The following is a 22,653-nucleotide window of genomic DNA, read 5'->3' on the forward strand; positions in this document are numbered from 1 at the left end:
CAGATGTTGGGTATTTCCTTTTCTGAGAACCATTTGAGTAGTCACCACCTGTTGCTAGAATCCGGCTTGAGAAATCCTCCAATCGTTCAGTTGCTGCAAGAGTCGAGGGAAGGTTATGAATCCCTTGCCTTCGCAGCTCATTCTTCGGCCATGTTTTGAGTCCTCGAAGGAAATGGAAGAGTCTGTCAGAATCTGCCATATCCTTAATGTCGAGCATTAGGACTTGGAACTCCCATACATAACTTCGTATTGAGCCTGTTTGTTGTAATTCATATACCTTGCAATGCACCATGTACGCTGTATTTCCTTGGTAAAATTTGTCTTTCAAGGCCTGTTTCAACTTTTCCTCAGTATTGATGGTATACTGGTTGTTTTGCATGTCTTCACATTTGGTTTTCCACCATAACTTAGCATCCTCAGTAAGATACACTGTTGCAATGTTAACTTGGTCCTCCTCTAGGTCAATCCTGGAGCACTTAAAGTAGTGTTCTAGATCAAAACGAAGTTGTCTAACTCCTTTGCATCTCGAGCGCCCCCAAAACATTTAGGTTTTGGCACCTTAATCCGAGTTCCCCCACAAGTATCGGTTATTGGCCTTCAAGACATCTGGGCCACTGCATTTAGCTTATTACTCACCTCTTGTAAGTCATTCTAAAATTGATCCGTTAGGTTCCGAAGCTTACCCATCTCCTTCAAATCCTCTTTCATGGTGCTAATAAATTCTTTGACATTATTTGCAAGCACATAAAAATCATCAGTTAATTCCTGTAGGCTCTCAAGCTCTATTGGCTCTCCCCCTTGGGATGTCACGAATGGCATTATGCCCTTAATGTGTTTCAGCCTATTCTCGAAGGCTTCCAATTGCTCAATGTTCCTCTGGAAGACCTTAAGCTCTATTGGTCTTTTCTCTAGGGATTTTATACGTGGAATGAATTTCTCAAGTTCCACAATTCTCATCTCAAGCTCGGATACACTATAGGGGTTTCCTCTAGTGTTCTCTCGGGTAGCCTCAAGCTCTATTGGCACGCCTCTCTCTTTTGACAATTCTATCACAATGCTTGGAGTTCGAAGAACTGCGTCTCAAAGGTTTCAAGGTTTGTCACTCTTGCCTCCATCGCCTCAATGCGCTCTATCTTTGCTGACTTCGCAAATTTCATCTTGCTGTTTATGGTGCTCGCACACACTGTGCTTTGATACCAACTGTCATGGACCCCCAATTTAGACTCAACTAAGGCGTCGTGCGGCACTCGTCGAGGCTCTCCCTTAACAGAGTCAGCTAATAATCTCCCGTTCAAACCTGCAAACATGAGCATCACATAAGTCTCGGCAACCACTCATAATCATGAAATATCAATATAAACCCCGATGGATTAGGAAGGCAAGAGACATTCATGCTCAATGATGAAATAAAGACTACTTATTTTATTCAAGTAAGAGAACACAATACAAGCCATGACACAAGTAATTTGATATTCATTTACAAATCCTTGGAGAATACATGTAAAGCCATCTCTCTCCTCCATTAAATCCCCATTACATTGTTACCCCCTAAGTCCCTAACACATAGCTTTTTTGGCTCTCTATTTATCATCGAGACCTTGGATCATTTTTTGCTCACTAGTCTCTTTGATGCCATTAAGGATAACAATCTTCTTCACTTGGACATTCCCAAAGGTGTTTCTATTCCACATCTTTAGTTTTTCTTTTCCTTTCAACTTTGAGACAAGCAACAAATTAGCCTTCCCCGTGACTAGAATATATGACCATCAAGCTTTCACTAACTCCTTGAAACCATCATGTTTTAACCACATATTCTTTAAGCGAAAGGGGGTTGGTCTCCCTCCATTTAACACCCCTTGTGTCAAGGGAGACGGGGAAATGTTCTGAGATGGGCCTACGAAGTGGACTCTGAATCATGTGAGGAAAATGAAGTTCCAACACAACCGAAATAGGAGCCTATCGATCCTTGAAAAGGAAGGTGGCCCCCTAGAGTTGGACTAGGTGAAGTTGCCACCAATGAGAGGTAGATCAATAAGGGCATTCACTTTGATAAAGTCAAGGAATTCTCTCATGCTATTGGTCTCAAGACTACCCCCATTTCTTTCATGTGGATACACAATCATATTGAAATCGCCTCCAATAATAAAAGGAGCATCCCATCTACTATTAATATTGAAGAGCTCATTCCAAAAAAGAAACCTGGGGGTGGGGGGGGATCCTTTTCTTGGGCCGTAAATCCCCTATGAAAATTCATTGGGAGTTATCATTCATGCTTCTGAACAAAGAAGAGACTGAGAAGGAGTTGATGAAGTGGTCCAACAATTTTGTAGCACTAGGATTTCATAAGTATGCCCCTTGAGCTGCCTACCGCTCCAAGAGATATCCAATCACAGGCACCTTGGCCCTAGAGGTCATTGATGAAGAGCTGCTTCATCGTCTCTACCATGGTATTAAATAACGGCCGTTACGTAACGGAAAAACAGGTCTCCGATACCGTTTCAGGCCGCATTAGCGGGGAGCTAAAAATTCACATGGGTAACGGCCGTTACGGAAACGTAACGGCCCGTAACAGCCGTTACACTAACGTTACGGAACGTAACGTCCGTTACGCAGCTTCGAGCCTTTGAACCCTTACATCTGTCATCTGCAAGTTGAGTTCAGTTCCCTCTTCACTTGAATCACTCTTCGATTTTTCGTCTCCTTCATACGTACAGCTTCGATCTACTGATCTGAAGCTTCGAAATCCCTAAAACCCCCAAAATCTGCTTCGTACAGCTTCGTCTCCCTTAGTCCGTCATTCGTCTCCTTCGTCCAAGAACCCAAAAATCAGCAAACCTTCGATTCCTCCAAAATCAGCTCTCTCGCAATCGCAGGGTCGCAGCTTCCGTGGGAGTGGGAGTCAGGAGTGGGTAAGTGGTAAGTGGGAAGTGGGTGGTGACCAGTTTGTATGTAGTATGTTTGTTGTTTTATTATTTCAATTTATGCTTTATTGCTTAATAATTTATTCTATTTTATTATTTCAATTTATGCTTTATTGCTTTATATAAATTGTAAATTTCAGTTCATTTAATTAGAATATAAATTGTAAATTTCAGTTTTAAATTTAGTTTATTTTATAATTTCAATTTATAGTTTATATAAATTATAAATTTCAGTTTATTTAATTACTAATTAGTATATAAGTTGTAAATTTTGTGTTATAATTTCAGTTTATAAATATAATTAGTATATAAATTTAGTTTATTTATTAGTTAATTAGAATACAAATTAACAATTGCAAATTATTAATGATTGTATAAGTAGAATTTTTTAATTAAAATAAAAAAATAGTATAAAGTTTTTAAAATATAAAATTTATAGAGTTTACTTAGACTCTTAGAAAGTTAGAACCTAGAACTTAGAACTCAGAAACTTAGAGTACAGATTTAGTAAAAAATTATTAACTAATATTCTACATATTTATTTTTTTTAATACCTTGAGGTCCTTGACAATTAATAATTTAATATTAGATCTACAATTTATAATAAATTCTAATTTGTACACAATTAGTCAAGCCTCAACTCTTAAGTGACTCAAGTTCAAGTCTATTACCATTTAAATAATTAAATTGTAAGATTTACAATTTCATATTTATTTTGTTAAATTGTAAATTTTAAAGTAATGTAAATTATTAAAAAATATATATATTTTTTTTGTAAGCAGCGCACTAAAATTAATATAAAAATCATAATGCCTATTAAAAAACATTTGTACGTTGAATGAAGACCTTTAAAATTCATTAAAAATCATGTATTAATGGATTTCATGCTTATTTTTTGATTTTGGCATGGTTGTGCATGCGTGAAAAAAATTCACGACCCTTACGCCCGCTTCCCGTTACGTAACACCCGCGTCTCCTGCGTCCCGCGACACCTGCGACCGTTACGCGACGTTACTCGTGACCGCGATTTCGAACCATGGTCACTACCTTATTTTCTTGCAAGCACACGACATCTCCCCTCCAATCCTTAAGAAAGTACTAGATTACACTCCTCTTGGATTTGCCGTTAAGACCCCTCACGTTCTAGGAAATGATTTTTCTTAACATGATTTAACACAAGGGCTCCAGATGCTGCATGTCTCCACAATTTCTGAGCATCCTCCTGTTTATCCATAGTTCACTGTGCATTCCAAGTGCTTTACTTTCCCTATTGGTATTCAACTTTTTGATACTGCCCAAAGATTTTTTGTGACTACTTCCTAGTTCCTCTCCTCTTTCTTTCAATATCATCAGACAATTGTAAGGCTTTGTCCTCAAACCCTTCGAAGGACACGCCTATGGTTTTGCTTACCGATTAAACTTCCGAAGAATCCAAACAGATGTCTGTTTCTTGAAGTGAGCGCTGTCTGAGTCCAGGTCATTCACTGCATCAAAATTGGGTCTATCAATCAAATCCTCAAAGTTGGGATTGACACATAAAGTGTCATAGCTAGTGCTACGGGCTGGGACAAGGGCTAGTCTTCCTGTATCATTTGGGTAACTAGGGGGTTCCTGCACCAGAATAGCCTACTCTTGGTTGCTGCTGCCTGCTAGGGGAGTTCCTGTAGGGGGGACATCCTCCCCAAAGTGGACTAACTTTTTGGCAGCTTCAATAGGACCATAATGTAGTTTAAATGGTGAAAAAGATAAGATGATGATCTACACTTACTTCTTACCTTAGCTGAGACTTATCATAGAATCATTGAGAATTTCATCAATAAAAAGGCTATTATCAGTAAAATCCTACTTACCCACATGGCAGAAGTCGTTCAATTATCAATAAAAGGGTTCCTCTTAACCAACCATACTGCCTCATTGTCTGGCGATTATACACCTTGATACATTCACCCTTATTGCGTACTTTACCATCCCACATTATCAGTACCCGACCTTTGCTCCACCTCTACATGCAATCCCTTACAATATCAGACAACCAATTGATCCCCTGAACATTGAGGCTCTTGCGCCATACATAAGCTTTCACAACCAACAGCCTCCAAAGGAAGCTCTCTGGACACCCCATCAACAGACAAACTTCTCTTTCCCACTCATCTTGACCACCTGAAGGAGCCTTATGATTACCATTTGAATAACTGCTTTTTGTCTGAGAGGGAGAATCCTCAGAACCTGATTTTTCATATTGGAACTCTACCCTGCAATTCTCCATTGTCAGCACCAGACCCTAGATTCTGAACCCACTTTCCCTTTGCTGCACAGCTGCAATTCACTGGATAAGCAGCTGATGCCTCGTTGCAGTCTATTACCTGTTCAGCTTGTGAAGAAGTAGCTGATCTCCTTGACACCTGCAAAGAAGAAGCAGTCCATCACCTGTCACAGCCAAACCCCTTGATTCCAGGACATACCATCCCATAACCTTGAGACAAGGTTGGGCTCAAGTGCATATTTTGAAGCATAGGCCTGAATAGTAGGAATGGTGGGCTGACCATTTTATTTGCGAAATTCTGGCCCAAGTGCCCTGTAATACAACAAACCTCCAGCCCAACTCATTCCAGACCCACAGCACTTGGCATCACATGCAATCACCCCCTTCCTCTCACAAATTCTCGATGACTTGAAATCTTCTGAACCTCCAGCCACTGGCACACCAACATGCGCCAGTTTTGAATGTCTACGGTTGCCACATTGCCACTCAGCCACTCACCCTTGCTGCCTCTGCACTTCTGGTCATAGTATCCTGCAGCTCCGGCAAACAGGATTCCCTAAAGATTGGAGTCATGAACTTTTCTTGAGATCTACTCATATTCTCCGAAAACACCCTGATTGCAACACTTGCTCATACGTTTGCCAACTCCATACAAACCTCCAGGGATAAAAATTAAATATCTCTTACCATTTGAATGTAATCTTAACTTCAAAAGCTTACCCTTATGATTTGATTTAATCATCACTCAATATTGTATCCTGCTGAACTTCTTATAGCGAATGAACTTCTCCAATCTCAGGAAAACGAAACCCAAACAATCTTACAGGCCACAGCCATAGTGCAGCTGATAAAGCAATCTTAATCAACTGGTTCCTATTTCAAGATTTCTCTTCGAATGTATGAAACTCCCTTCCCCTACTGTTTCCAGGCACAAATAAAAAACTTTTGATGCTGGGGCAGCATCAAGGATCTGCAGCCATTGGAGAGAGAGAAGAAATTGAAGAGAGGAAGGGGAAGGGAGGAGACAGGAGATACAAGGGGGTCTCACACGTTCAACTCAAATTCAAATTCAGCAGCTGCCTACAACATGGCTTTCACACACTATTTATAAGAAAGCTTCTTCACATGAAATTACAAATATACCCTAAAACTATATTACATTACAAACATGCCCCTAGAATATGCAAATATTACAAACAAGCCCCCTAATGCACGTAATACTGTTCTAATTAAACTAAACCCAACAATCACTTGACCCAATTCTTCTTAATTATTCTCGAACAAGGATCTTCCCAAGGTCTTGCTTCTTGTCCTAGATCAGCTTCCCTTTCAATCTACAACGGTTTTAGGGGTTTCTCCTCCAAACCTAGTTACAAACAAGATCTTAAATTTCACATTCGACTAAAATTTCAAGGCTTCAAAAGTATGGTTGGAAATTTCCATGTTGATCTCAATTTTGATTTTGATTTTAAAAAAATGATGGAAATTAGGAGTAAAGCATGGAATTCTTTTGATGAAACTTTAGAAACTATTAATAGACATAACAAGGCAAGATTCATAATTAAAATATTATAAGTAAAATACATCAAGAACATATATGTGGTGTGAAAGGTGCAATAACTGCAATATAGTAATCATATTAAGCATATTCAGTTAATATGAATGAAATTGATAAATCTATTGAATATTATCTATTATACAAACAGTTAGACATAAATGGTCAAATAAAATGTTGTAGCTAATATCTAAGTTTAATTTTGTTGTATTTTCAAAAGTTTGAAAGCCTTTCATATCCTTCTTGTAATAATCTTTAGAATGAATAAAAAAGAGAAGATAAATTAAAGGAGAAAGTTCTGTTGGCCTTTGAATCTCAAATTTGAATTTAAAGGAAATTTCAGTTAAAATTTTGACAAATTTTGCTGAAATTTTGAGATTTTAATAAATTTTGAGTGAGCTGTGGAAATTTTGACCGAAAATTTGTAAAATGGAAATTAAATGCCATTTGACTTCGAGGGTGGTGAAAAGTGGAAATTTCAATTTCATGGAAATTTAAGATCGTGCTTATGAACAGATCCATCAAAGCTAACAAGGAATCCAAGAGGAGAGAGCAAGAGCGTGAAACCATCAATTTTTAATTGGATAATTGGATTTTGTTCAACTGTGGTTATAAAATCGACCTGCTGAATTTTTATGGCAATTGAAGGTTCTGTTTGTTGTAACATTTGACATGAATCCACTTTTCTTACAGTAAATTGTATACTGTATTATGCATCACTTCTAGGATCTTGAGCTCTTTTTGTGCCATCATTTTGATATGTACTCCTTTTAAATTGTTAGACTACCACTTTACCTAAAAGCTTAAGCTATTAGGTTGTGCACCAACTATGTATATCAAGCCTTAACACTTCCCCACATGTGCAACCCAATTGCACATCTATAGATTAACAAACAGTGAATAATATTGGGATCGTGATAATTTTTTAATGATCTTACATTAAACGTGGGCAACAAGACTAGAACCCAGGATCTGCTAGCAACCATGGCTCTAATACCCTGTTAGATTACCACTTTACCTAAAAGCTTAAGCTGTTAGGTTGTGGGCAACAATGTATTCAAGCCTTAAACAAACAAAAAATTGTCAAGTTTCCAATTTTATGTTCCAAATGCGACAAAAGCAGTGTTAAACACAATCTCATGGGTCTTCTAATGCGGTAATGCTGGCCTAAAATTTGATTTGAAAGGGTTATATTTAATTTTTTTGATATAAATTCTAGTTACTTTTTGGTACAGCACTGCAACAAATGTGGAAATTGAGTTGCCTGTGCCATATGATGCTGCGAATCCTAATATTCGGACATCAATGGGATCTGCTGCATATGCTCCTGAGAATGATGCATTGCTCTGGAAAATCAAATCTTTTCCTGGAAATAAGGTATGACTTAGCTTTGAGGGTTCTGCATTCCATTTACTTGACATTAATATTTGAATGTGTACACAATTGATTGTAAAACGACTTCCTTACATACACTTTTTCCCCGGCTTATAAACAAAATTGTTTAGGAGTACATGATGAGGGCAGAATTCAGCCTTCCTAGTATAACTGCTGAAGATGCAACTCCAGATAGAAAAGCTCCAATACATGTGAAGTTTGAGATACCATATTTTACTGTCTCAGGAATTCAGGTATGTGTTTATGAAATTAGCTGCCTGCTTAGAAAGACCATGGATATTATTTATCTGCCTTACTTTCATGCTTTCTTTTTTATTGTAAATGGATGCGTTTCAGAAGAGTTCTCTTAGTATGCATTATTTGCTGCTGGCTTGCTTATAATTGATAAAAATAGAGTAGAAGTTAATCCTTTAAAGTCAGAATCTTTATGTGATGCCTCAGAACCAGAAGGTCCAAAGATACGCAAAACCGAGACAAAATATATGAGGCATATATTTGTTTTAACTATTTTTTCAGAAGTATCCTACATGTATTATTATTTGTGAAAAGGTTGAAAATATCCCTATAGATACAATAACAATCTGTCTCCTCTCAGAGTAAGAACTTTCCCTATGGGTCCATATTAAAACTGCAAAATTGCTTGTGACACCTTTGAGATAACTCCAAAACAACCAGTAACGTAAGAATAAGAAAGATGGGAGGACATCTCTGTGAGAACATTTTAGATCCAAGACATCAATGGGACATCTTTGAGGACACCCTGTTTTGCCAACTTGATTGTGATCTAGTTTGCTTCCTTGTAAGTGCGCCCCAATTGGATTGCAGCAAGTTCTTCAGTACAGTTCATTATAATGTTGAACGCTGATATCAACTTCCCCACTGAACCTAGCTTCCTTGTTTTGCATCCATGATATTGCAACTTTTTTGAGTCACTTTACATAATCATTCCCCCTGTCATTCAGACTTTGTGAATGGCTCCAAGCCTCTTTTTATTGCCATAATTTCTTCTAGGTTAGACTCATTTATCCCTATTGATCCAGAGAATAAGTGAATTACTGCACCACTCTTTCCTGTAAGGACACCTCCAGTTCTCATCGGACAATGCTTGCCTATGCATGAGCCATCCTCATTAAATTTTAGGAGTTTATTCAAAGGTGCTTCCCTCATGGAGAGTTGTCTTTGAACTTTCTTTTTTGATGGACTGCATGTTAAGCTTCAAACTGTGCATACTGCTTCAAGGACAATTTTTATTTCTTCCACTTTGCTTTTATCTGCCAATATAGTCTTACCGAAACCTCTTTCTTTGACATATATTTACTATTGGACACACTCTCGTTCCTGTTTGGAACTGTTGGTTGTTCAATCCCAGTCCTGCTGTTAAATCAGTCCAGCACCGAGGAAGGTAGCGCTGCTTTGATGGCCCATCATTTTAGGCAGTCAGACCATATACCCTGTCCCTGAGACCACTTTGAATGCAATAGGTAATGATCAGTTGATTCAACCTTCTATTCACAGAAGGAGCATGGTTTTTTTTTTTTTTTTTTTGTTAGGAGAGTTTTTTTTATGAAGAAAAAGAACATATAAACATAGGAGTATAGGGCCAATGTATGCATGGCAGCCCTCAAAATCCTGAACCAGACAAGCTATGAGGGAGTAGCCACGCATCCAGGAAAATCACAGCACTGGAAGGTTCTGCTGTAGCTATGTTAGGCAGCTATTAAATGCAAGACTTTGAAGGTCGAGGTACCACGCAGCGACAACTTGGAGGGGAACAATGGTCTCAGGCCACTTGTAGCACGCCTTGGGAAGGCTAATGGAGGCATACAATTAGGGGAATCTGAAGGTGGCTGCTGGGGGGCCAGCAACAAAGAACAAATGCAAAGAGGTGTTATTGTCAAATGGGTTTGAGAAGCTATCAAAGGGTATGAAAATGAGGAGGACAATTAACTATCTTCTTATGACTTTGAGGAGGATGATTTATTGATGGAACGCTTAGGAAAGGGGAGTAGCAAGTAACAGTGAAGGGGCACAATTGGATGATGGGAATTCTGATGTCAAGGAGGCAGTCCTGACAGGTGAGGATGATGAAGGGTTGAGCTTAGAGGCTCCGCTATTTGACGAGTGTTCTATTAACCGTGCACAGAGAGACCAGGCTACATGTGAAGTCTGGATCCTATAAGGACTTTGCCAAAATCTGTTGGGTTCTAATTGTGATGTCCGAATTCTCAGGACAGTTCCACTATTCCTGAATCCCCTCCAAGTTCTTTGACCAGGAAACTTGGAAATGGCCAGCTAGGGGCTCAACTCTCTTTAAGATTGGAGGTCTGGACAGACATGTGAGTTGATAGGCCGAAGATAGGGCTAGAAGCCTAGAAACTTGGTAATGATTTGTCTCTTTCCTCAGCAGCCTGAACAGGTATTTGGAGTTTTGTGTATATCCAGGCCCCCTCTTGAGATTATATTGTTATGCACTGCTAGCCAACAAATATCTCAATTTTGGGTGTTGCTCCTTCTAAATATGACGGTTTTTTTTTTGATAGGAAAATAAATTCATAAGAAGAAAGAGAAGAATATACATCAAGATGGAGGATAAGGATTCTCCTAAAGAAATAAATATCCAAATGGAATTACTATATTGCTCCCCTCCAGTTCCTCTAAAGATCTGACAAAAGTAAACATTGAAAAAAGAACCAAAAGAATGAGTCCAAAAAGACTTTAGGAAAACCACTCTATCCCAAAGGAGGCAATGAGGATTTGATTTGCCACTAAAAATCCTTGCATTCCTTTCCATCCAAAGAGTCCAATGGAGAGCAAAGATAGCACATCTCCAAAGGATATTCCCTTCCTTCTCCCAAAACCTTTGTTAATTCACATTTAGGAAAGCTTAGACTGTCTCTGGGGAAACCACTGCCTCAACAAAGATTGAAAACAGCATAAACAGCAGCTTAGCTGTCCTGCAATGCAGGAACAAATGGTACTTTCACTTGACTCATGGAACATGATACATAGATCAGGGCTTATAGTTTTGTGAGGCCTCCTTTTCTGCAACAAATCATTGGTATTAAGCCGATAAAGTATCAAAGTCCATGTGTAAGCTTTAGTTTTGAAAGGAACCTTTGCCTTCTAGATAAAATTATTCAAAGGGAAAGTACATGGATTCGAGGATTTCATAAAATGAGAGAAAAAGTATTTAGTGGAAAAAGAACCAAAGGAATCCCCTACCCAAATCCTTGCGTCATCTCTCACCATGGGCAAAAAAAATTCCAGCACTCTATAAAATAGTTAAATCATCAACCTCTCACTCATTGAGATTCCTATAAAAGTGAAAATCTCAAGAGAGAGAGATGCCCCTTCCAAATTGTAGAAATCAATGATCGGAGAGTTGTGTAACCTGGACAATCTAAATAAATGCCCCGGGGGGGGGGGGGGGGGCGACTAAGGACTCCAACGAAACCACTTCCACCAAGATATCTTCCCAAAAACAAATGCTATTTCATTACCAAATTGGAAACGAGTAAGAGGGTAGAATAAATGTCTATCTGAGAAATGAATTTCCAAGGACTTGCATGAGAAGCAGAACCACTTTTGGCATCCCACCCATTCTGATGAAGACAATATTTACTTCTAATTAACATGTGACAAAGGGAGTCAACCTCCAAGGGAAACCTCCAAAGCCATTTTCCAATGAGCGAAATGTTTTTATACTCCATATTCTTGAGCCCCAACCCCCCTTCAGACTTAGGTCTTCTAATCCTATCCCAACTAACTAGATGATCTCTCTTCCCTTCCCCAACTCCTGACCATAAAAAATTCCTCATAATCCTCTCCAAGGTCTCGCCACCCCACCTGGAATTTTGAAAAGAGAAAGAAAATAAGTAGGTATATTTGAAAGAACTAGCATTAATGAGGGTAATGTGACCTCCAAAAAAATATGGGAATTTTTATTGGTAGCATACCATCAATTCTCTTTCTCCAACTGGTTGCAAAGGATTTTTTAGTGAAGATGGCATGTATAGGTTGTGCTTCATATGAAATTATCTTTTTCAAATGATCATTTTCACTTTCATACAGTCTGATCTGATCTGTGACAGTCGGTTAATTTGAACCTGCTTTTCCTAATTGAACAAAGGTTTCCTCTATGATTGAACTTACAAGCGCAGTCATCCTTTTGCCAATGCCCCATTTTTTTTTTATTTTTTTTTTTATTAGTGCATTTTTGCCTCGCCATAGTGCAAAATCTTAGGAAACTTTTGTACAAGGAAGGTTCCCTGCCCTTTTGATGAGCAAGAGTCTAGTGAGAGGGACTAATTCAAATCTCTTTCAACATAGTCTGTTGGTGGGATGGCCTTGGATGATCCTTTGCTTTATTTTTGGTGAAGCATGATAGTATCACAAAACATGGATGACTTCATGCTGGTCAGGTTTTCGGGTTTTGGGAAAAGTAAAAAAGGGGGAGCTTTTTGGAATTGTCTGGTGCAAGCTATTGTTTTGACTTGGTAGCTTGATAGAAATTTGAGGTTCTCAATGCCAAAACAACTACTCTATCAAATGATGTTGTTTTCCTTGCTCTTTTTTGTGTACATTCTTTGGATACTTTTTGGAGATCACATTGTCTGACCTCCAAAGGGTCTGGAGAGATGCACTTCATAATTACTTTTAGCCAAGTGCTGGAGGATGTCTTGTTCTCTGCAGTTTGTATTTCTGTCTTTTTTTTTAATGAAAAATGTTCCTATATGAAAAAAGATGGGTCTCTTTTATCCAATCGCTTATTGTTCCCAGTGAGACAATTCATAGCCCATCTTTTATCCTCTGTTTTTAGGATGGAATCAGACTTTCAATTAGGCCTGATCTCCATATTTCTGCTGCATCTTTTGTTCCTTCCATCCCATCTTGATAAATGCCTTTACTTCCTCCTCTGCATCTCCTTGCCTCTACTTTTCTTATAATCCTATCTCTTTTGAATTTTATCATCCAATGCTGTTGTTTCATCAATTTTGCCTTGTTTTTTTCTACAGTTTTTATTTTTGCTCGCCAACTTCTCTTTTGGGTTACTTCTCATCACCCATAATTTTGTGTATCCTTTTTATTTTATTTTTTATTTTTTATTTTTATTATTTAAAAAATTTTTATTTTAGGTTTTGTTCCCTCTTTTTGAGTTGTATTACAAGTTTCTTGGGACCACCTCCTAGTTTACCTTTCATTATTTTTCTTAATGCCGTTCTTAATTTTGATTGCAGCACACATCATATTAAACATTTTCCCATCTGTTTGCCTTAGTTCTGCTTCATCTTCCATCTCTCCTACTGCTCTTCTTATATCCGTCTGGGTTTCCCACTCTTTGTCATTTAAACTACCTATATTATGCAAGATAAGAAACAAGGCCTTGGGAAGACCCTTGTTGGAGGCTCATTCAAAAGGATTAGGTCAAGGATTGTTGGGTTTTGTTAATAGTTTATTATGTGTTTAGTTTAATTAGTATATTAGTATGTTGTATTTGGGGGCTTCTTTGCAATATTTGTGTATTATAAGTGTAATGTTGTAATTTCATGTTTTTTTAGGGGTATATGTGTAATTCATGTGTTAGAGGCCTTCTTATAAATAGTGCATGAGAGCCATGTAGAAGTTAGGTTGATGAATTTGAGTTTGAAGTGAAACGTGTGTTTTTAGGTTGATGAATTTGAATTTGAAGTGAAATGTGAGTTTTCCCCCTTCCTACCTCCTTTTCTTCTCTCTTCCCCTTCTTCTCTCCAATTCCTTCTTATTTCTGCCATGGCTGCAGATCCTTAATGCAGCCCCTGCGTCATTTGGTGTTAGAGCTCAACCATGATCCCATTTCAATTCCCCTATCTTTCCCTTTCACTCTTCTTCCAACCCCCTCTCCGCCCTCTGTTCTGTAACTTCTCTCTCCCTCTCTTCTGCTGCTTCTTCTTCTTCCCTTTTCTTCTCTCTTTTTACCTTCCTCAATTCTCTCTCTCTCTCTCTCTCTCTCTCTGTTACTCTAAATCCCATTCCAAGATTTGATCCCCTTCAACCATCTTCTCTGCCCTGAAATTTTAGTTTTTCTTTTTTAAAACGACAAACAGTTCTGAGTAATTTCAAAAATTCCAGTAGTGTCCTCATTTTTTGAAGCCTTAATTTCCACTCAAGATTTTATAACACCACCCATACCATAAAAAACAGAACCTCTTGAAACCTTAGACCCTAAAATTTCATCACCTTGCAGCCACTAGTGAAGGCCTATGCCCGGCCAAAATTTCCATCTGTTGGCCCTTTTGAATCCGTAACTTCCTGTGATTTTCTTGTCACACCACTACCACCATTGCTTTCATCAACACCTGATCTACCTTTGCCTGGAGTTTCAACTGTTGGAGACTCGCACCAGTGACTCACACACTGGCAACAGACATGAGAAACTTGCTGGAATCCCCTGCAATTCACAGATTGTGAGAAATTGGTTCCAGCCACGAGAAATTGGTGTTTTCTCCTGAGATTTTGATTTGCAGCATCATTTGTTGCTTCCATACATGATATTTTGTGCGTGAGCATGACAATTGGCTGCAAAAGGCTAGAAATTTGTGTGGAAACATCAAGAATCAGATAAAATTGCTGCCATTTGTGAGTTTATGAGGGTTTGTTTTACTTGGAGATTATTCTTGAGAAATTGAGATTCAGACTTGGGGTTTTACTTGAATGGATTGAGAATTGTGGTCAAATTTTTGTTAAGGGCTTTTGGTGATATAGTTGCAGTGTGTATATGTATAAATCCAACAATATGGTGACAAATTATTGGAAAAAGGAATGCCATTTGTCATACCTTGGACACAATTTCAAGCTTTTTCACACCTTTCTCAGGTGTGGAGGAAATGTTTGCAAAATCATCATTGATGGAAGATGCCCTATGAATATGGTTTCTACAAATGTGGTCACTTGCATGCAACTTCATCTGGTACCTCATCCAGAGCCTTTTGAGATACCTTAGATTGATAACACTAACTTACATGTTTATGAAAGGTGTTTGGTTCCTATCCAAATGGGTTTTATTTCGATAATGTTTGGTGTGATATCATGGCCATGAATCTTGGTCATGTACTCTTTGGTTCTCCTTGGTTGGATGATTTGGGTGTGACTCAAGGACATGAGAACACATGTCTTCCACTCTAATGGTAAGCAGATTATCTTGAAGCCTGCACTACCAATCAAACATGACAGAATCTGTTAAGAGTTGCCCAACTTGAAGACACTACAAGTAAGGAAATAAATGTGTTTGAAGATATCAAAAGTCTTTCAAATATTCCTATTGTAGAGTTTGTCATTCCCAATGAGTTCATCGATGCCAACTCTCAATTCAGGTCTATGATGCTGCCAAAGGATCGTGGTTTCTTGTATGACTCAAGCGTTGGCTTTCAAAGAGTCCGAAGTTTGCTTTTCTCTATTTATGATCCTCCAACATTTCAAAATTCGAGGTCGAATACTAGAGGAGACTTGACTTAGGACAAGAACCAAGACCTTGGGAAGACCCTTGCTGGAGACTCATTCAAAAGGATCGGTTCAAGGATTGTTGGGTTTAGTCAACAGTTTACTATGTGTTTAGTTTAATTAGTTTATTATTATGGGTATTGGGGGCTTGTTTGTAATATTTGTCTATTATGAGGGTATGTTTGTGTATATATGTAATTTATGTATTGGAGGCTTTCTTCTAAACAGTGTGGGAAAGCCATGTCAAAGTTAGGTTGATGAATTTGAACTTGCAGCGAAACGTGAGTTTCCTGCCTTGCGTCTCCTCTCTCCTGTCTTCCCTTCCTCCGCAATTTCTTCTTCTCTCATCCATAGCTGCAGATCCTTGATGCTGCCCTGCATCATAATATTGGGCTTTGGCATCCACACTTGTAGTGGGTGTTCACCCTTTTCTTGCTGCTATGTGCGCTTCAGATGTCATTGGAGGCCCAGCTGCATTACATGAGGTCTTCAACCAAGATGGCTTTTAAACTCAAATTCCTACTTACCTTAATCCGACCCGTACTCCATATTCAAACTTTTTATATTCATCTTTTCTGATGCACCAGCTGCATACTGAAGTTCCAATGTTCACTGTCACATTATGAATTTTGACTGCCACTTTTGCCTGAGATAGATCCTCTTCCGGATTTGTGCTTTTCCAATCATCAGGCATATTCTGAATGAGGCACTGCTAAATCGCTCAATGGTTCTTCACCTGAGCTCTTTGACCTGGCATGGCATTGTATATAGCCAAAATTTTTGGCTGCCCTGGTTTCCTCCCGCACTATTACTCGGTAACCACACCATTTACCATTAGTTCTTTAGTTTCTCCGGTGAAATTCAGTCTGTGGATTTGAGAATCCTTGCCATGTCAAACCTTTGTTTCTTCCATTTATCATTATCAAATATAATGAACTTGCGGCGATTGTTACTTATTCTCTAAAACTGGTATAGTTCCATGCATATTATGGGATTCCAATGCAATTTAACTAGCAGAACCTGGCTAGAATAGAAGTTTTTATCTCCCATGGTGTAATTTCAATGAAACAATCAGACAAATCTTTGCCATTCTCTAGCATCTCTCTCATTGCAGTTGTATCTTCAAATTTAAACCTTTGTCTCCATCCTAGAACTGCACCTGGAAGTCCAAAACCCATGGCTCTCATGATGTACACCTGTAAGTTACAGATGTTTTGTGGGAAACGTATCACCCCAATTACAGATTGTTGGAGTTATTCCAACCTTTCATCATTCAGAGTCACAGTGGGTAGCTTTATCACCCCTTTTCTCACCGCTGTAGTTGCATTACTGTAGGATTTTCCATCTCTTAACTCAGTTTGCCGCATGATTGTTGTGTTCATCACTTTGTTTGGAAGCATCCTATCTTAATTATTTAATTTTTTTTTTTAAATTTTATTGTTGTTTTGGTTGGTTTGGTTGTTATTCCCCCCCCCCCCCTCTCTTATCCAAACTATACTCAGGCAGTTGCACTGAGAGGATGTACCCCAACAGACAAACTCCACTGTAGTTTGGAACTGCTCTGTTTGCTTCTTCCAATCTCACAAATCCTACAAATCCAAATGTGAAATTGCACTTGGATCTCCTGTTCCTTGGTACACAAAAATCTATGACATTTCCATGCCACTTGAAGATGTTTCTTAGTCTTTCTAAATAAAACCTTCTGGCAGGTTGTCAACAAAGACAGTCACCTGTTGATATTAGTTCTGCTAGGGAGCAGAGACGCAGTCTGCACTCCGTAGGGTGAAGGCTTTTGCCATCTGGGTCCAGTGATTCATTGGGGGGGCAGAAATTGTTATGGTTGTGTGTGTGTGTGTGTGTGGGGGGGGGGGGGGGTGGGGGATGGAGACGGTGGGTTGCCCATAGAATTATTCGAGGATAAATTGCATGCCCATTGGAGTTTCTGCAATGGAGGCATAGAAGGAAAAAATTGTACAACTCAATGAGCATGGTTAAAGTAAGACTTGTGATGGATGAAAATAACCAGCTTCAAGAGCATAGCGATACACTACTTAAAAAGGGTGAGATATTTTGGCCATATACGGAAAAGACCATTTACTATAGTACCAGTTCAGGCTGAAACAACAACAATAAGAAGCCTTAAGTCCCACTAAGTGGGGTTGGCTATAAGAACCCTTTTCTGCTTATTCACATGATCAAGGGCATTTTCCTTGACTAGATTAAGAGCTATTGAATCCTTTCTCACTATATCATTACAAATTATTTTAGGTCTACCTCTATCCCTTCTATTACCAATAACAATAACTCACACCTTATTGGTACACTACTTGGCCTGCGCTTCAAATACTTGAACCATCTAAGCTGCTCCTCTTTTATTTTATCTTTTACCTATGCTATGCATAACTTATTGCGAAAATGTTCATTAATTTATCCTTTAGTGTTATACTACTCATCCACCTTTGCATTGCATTTTGACAACTTTTACTTCTTGAATATGTTGTTTCTTAGTTGCCCAAAATTTTGATCCATATAGCATAACTGGTATTATAGCCGTCTTATAAAATTTTTCTTTTAATTTTATGGGTATTCTACCATCACACAATATGCTTGAAGAACTCCATTTTGCCCAACCTCCTTTAACTCTTTCTATTACAGCCTCTTCAAGCTCTCCTTCTGCTTGTGTGATATATCCATGGTATCGAAATCCACTAGTGGTATTAATTTCTTTATTATCAAGTTTATTCTTATTTCCAGTATTCTCCCCTTACATGGTTGAAGTTACATTTCATATATTCCGTCTTATTCTTGCTTATCCTAAAGCCTCTAGACACTAAAGTTGTTCTCTATAGTTCTAACTTATAGTCTGCTCCACTCCTACTTTCATCAATAAGAACAATATCATTTGCAAACACATGCACCATGGAATCTTGTTTTCAATATTCCTAGTGAGTTCATCGATCACTAAAGTGAAAGATAAGGATTCAAAAGTAGAACCTTGATGTACCCCTATTGTGATTGGAAATTCTCTAGACTCTCCTATAGTCTTAACGCTAGTTGTTACTCTATTATACATATCCTTAATGACATTAGTATATCTATTGCATACTCCCTTCTTTTCCAAAACCTACCAAAGGACTTCCCTAGGTACTCCCTTCTTTTCCAAAACCCAGCGAAGGACTTTCCTAGGTACTCATCATAGGTTTTCTCTAGGTCAATAAAAACCATATGCAAATCCCTTTTATTTTACTTAACTTTTCCGTTAACATTAACCTTCTTCAAAGAAGATAGTATTGTTGACCTTCTGGGTAGGAAACCGAATTGATTCTCTAAGACCTTCGTTTTTAATCTTATTCTTTGTTTAGTTACCCTTTTACCACAATTTCATTGTATGATTCATAAGCTTGATTCCACAATAGTTACTACAATTTTGAATATTGTTTTTGTTTTTGTATATATGTATTAACGTGCTTTTCCTCCAATATTTTGGCTTTTTCTTGATTTTTATAATAGTGTTGAATAGATTTGCTAATCATATACTTCCAATATATTCTAAACATTTTCAAACTTCAATTGAGATGTTACTTGATCCTATAGATTTCTCACTTTTCATCTTTTTTAACTCCATCTTTACTTCACTGACTCTAATTTTGCAGATAAATCTCATATTTTTAGTTTTTTCCTCATTTGCCACTTCTAAATCAAATTTTCAATTTGGTTTTGATTAAATAGTTTATCATAGTATCTTTGCCACCTCTTTTTTATGTCTTCTTCTTTAACCAAGACATTATCATTCTCATATTTTACACATTTTAGTACTTTACATAAATCTTTACACTTTCTTTCTCTAGCTCTAGCAAGTTTATATATGTCTCTTTCTCCTTCTTTTATACCTAGCCTAAATATAAATTATTATAAGCTCTATATTTAGCTTCACTAATGATTTTTTTTTTTTTCATTTTTCTTGCCTCTAGACTTTTTCAAGGTTTTTTTTATTTACATTTTTTCCATGTTCTGTATCAAATTCTTTTTGTCTTTATGGATTTTTGGATGTCTTGATCCTGCCACCTTCTCTAAAGCCCAAGAGTCTTCTTCTAGATTCACCTAAAATCTCTTGTTATCTTTTTAATAGAGCTAGCCATCCTATTCCACAAAATGTTCACTTCTTACTTATCCCCTATTGTCCAATCCCCTTCTTTGATCATTTTATCTTTAAATTTTTCTATAGTTTCTCTCTTCAAGCTCCACCACCTAGTCCTCGTGCATTGATTTATTATGTTCTTTCTATTCCATTTTCTAGCACATATATCTAACTAGTCCTTGGGCATTGATTTATTTTGTTCTTTCTATTCCATTTTCTAGTACATATATCTAATGCTAGGATTCTACATTGTACAGTCAGACTTTTACTAGGGATGACTTTGTAGTCATTACATGATAAATGATCCCCACTCTTAGCTATAAGAAAAAATCTATTTGACTTATATTTTGTCCACAATTAAAGGTTATTAAGCGTTCTTCTCTTAAGCAGGTATTCAATATAACCAAAATGTAAGACATGACAAAATATTAAATCGTGTCACTAGACTCATTTTAATCTCCATAGCCATGACCTCGATGTATCCTCTCATAGCCTTTTTATCCTTTTCAATGTGTCCATTGAAATCAGCTCCTATGAATGTTTTTTCCGACTCTAATATCCCTTGAATACTATACATATCCTTCCAAAATTGTATTTCTTAGCCTAGAACCATCTTTATTTTTATAATCCTATCCCCTTTTCTTTTGAGATATATTTAAACTTGCTAAAGCTAGAGATAGGAAGAGTAAGGACTTAGGAGATGTTAAATGTATAAAAAGTGAGGATGATATTGTCTTGGTTAAGGACGAAGACATTAAAGAAAAATGGCGAAATTACTTTAGTAAGTTGTTTAATGAAAACCAAATAGAAGACTTAAACTTAGAATTGTCAAATGAGGAAAAGACTAAAAATATGAGATTTATTCACAAAATTAGAGTTAACGAAGTTAAGTTTGCACTAAAAAAGATGAAAAATGGGAAAACTATGGGATCAGATAACATCCCAATTGAAGTTTGGAAATGCTTAGGTGATAATAGAATTATATGGTTAACTAATTTATTTATATTGAAAGTTGAAGTGTAGTCCCAAGAGGAGGGGTGAAATGGCTTGTAAAGTTTTCTTTTAATTCTTTTAACAAATTCTTAAACCACTTGTTTAACAAACACATCACTCAATCAATCCACAAACCAATACTCAACACAAGTAAATCAAAACTCAAACAATCAACCAACAACCACTCAACAACTTTAAAGTAAACAACCAAAGATACCAAATTAAGATTAAGTATGTAGCTCTTTAGCACTTTCAGCTTTTGCAATCCTGTGAATGTATGAGTATGTTTCAAGCCCTGTATTAAATGAAATTGTTTGCACTTCTCTTAATAAAGATTTTCGCACACGGTTAAACAACGTACTCCCTTTTTAGGTTTCCGCAAACGTTTAATCAAAACATACTTTCTTTTATTAAGAGTCTTCTTGTTGATCTTAGTTCTTAACTTTAGCTACCTGCACTTTGAATTCACACACAACAAAGTATATAGATGCTGAAAATAAAGAGTAGGGAAAGAGAGACACTAAAATTTTTACGAGTTCAACTTATCCCTAACCTACTTCCTTGCCTTTGGCCAATACCACCAAAGGATTCCACTATTGCACTCCTTTTCGGGCGGAGCAAAACGTTACAAGTGATATCCCACACTTAGCCACTCCTGCACTAGGTTAGAGTAACGCCTCTTCAAGTGACACCCCACACTCGATCACTCCTTCATTAGGCTAGAGCAGTGCCTCTCCAAGTGATACCCCACGTTCGGTCCAACAATCCAAGAACCTAGAATCGTCAAAGAACTACAAGAAAACAATATACAATCTCTGCGTACAATAACACTCTCACAGAGAGCAGATTAGCACAATTTGAAACACTAGATACTTCAAAATTTAAATATCAAACTAAAATAAGATTGAAGTTCAAGAGAATTTATTACCAAGTTCCTTCTAGATGAGAAATAGCAACTCAGAACTCAGTAGTATGATGATTAGTACTTCGGAAATTCAACACATCAGTTGAGCAAAGATTTGAGCAAGAGAGAGCTTTGATAGCAAGATGGCTTTCAGCAGATTTTTCAATTCTTGGTATGATTTGATTTGCAAAATCATGTATTTATAGGCTTCTAAAAGTAATTTCGTGTTGCCCAAGATTACTTGGAGTGTCTTCGAAGTTTTTAGAAAATTTGGGGCACAATAAACCATTATTTGGATTTAAAAACATTTAAAATTTCTAACCATTAATAGTGTTCAGATGACTGAAGTATCAGGTTTAGTCTTCTGATGTTCCTTAACATACTGAAAAATTTGAATTGGACACAGGGTCAGATGACTGAACTGAGGGTTCAGTCTTCTGAAGTCCCATATCAGACGACTGAACTAAGGGTTCAATCTTCCGAGGGTGTACTGCCTCTTTTGTATACCTTCAGAAAAATCTTCAGTAGACTGAACTAATTTTTCAGTCTTCTGAAGTACATCTTCAGGCTTCTAAGGTGCACTTCAGTCGTTTGGGCAGACTAAATTCAGATTTTTTATTTTAGTTTTCAAAAATCCTTTTTGCTCTCTTACTTTGATTTCTTATAAAACATTTTTTGGGGTTTGAAATAAGGCTTTAAGTCGATGAATAACCCAAGAAGAGCTTTCAACATATTTCCATAAGATATTTAAATACGAAGTACTTACATAAAGATTTCTTAGGACTTTTGACATTCTAAGCACTTAAGTCTTTATGCTTGTTCTTTCTTTGGCTCCATCTTGTCTTTAAGCTTTAATATACTTTAACAAGTTCTCATTCATGTCTCATGATCTTCAAGCTTTAATAGATCATCTTTGAATCCATGCTTTTTAAGCTTCATTTGATCATCTTTCTTTGAAGTATAAGCTTTTAATGATCTTTGTGAGCTTTTGATCTTGTATTCACATGC

At 37.3% G+C, this 22,653-nt stretch overlaps 1 protein-coding gene across 2 annotated transcripts in view; it reads left to right on the forward strand.

Annotated features, from left to right (window-relative positions):
- The window catches only part of LOC131146082 (AP-1 complex subunit mu-2-like), a 44,296-nt gene that overhangs the window by 17,802 nt on the left and 3,841 nt on the right, over positions 1-22,653 (forward strand). The window contains exons 9-10 of one of the 2 annotated variants that reach the window (XM_058095376.1): positions 7,975-8,116; positions 8,245-8,367. In XM_058095376.1, coding sequence (XP_057951359.1) covers positions 7,975-8,116; positions 8,245-8,367 — 265 coding nt within the window. Of the gene's footprint in view, positions 1-7,974; positions 8,117-8,244; positions 8,510-22,653 lie in introns of those variants that run through there. The other variant, XM_058095375.1, reaches the window with a different exon arrangement.

The sequence above is a fragment of the Malania oleifera genome, chromosome 13 (genome assembly GCF_029873635.1).
Source record: "Malania oleifera isolate guangnan ecotype guangnan chromosome 13, ASM2987363v1, whole genome shotgun sequence".
NCBI classification, from domain to species: domain Eukaryota; kingdom Viridiplantae; phylum Streptophyta; class Magnoliopsida; order Santalales; family Ximeniaceae; genus Malania; species Malania oleifera.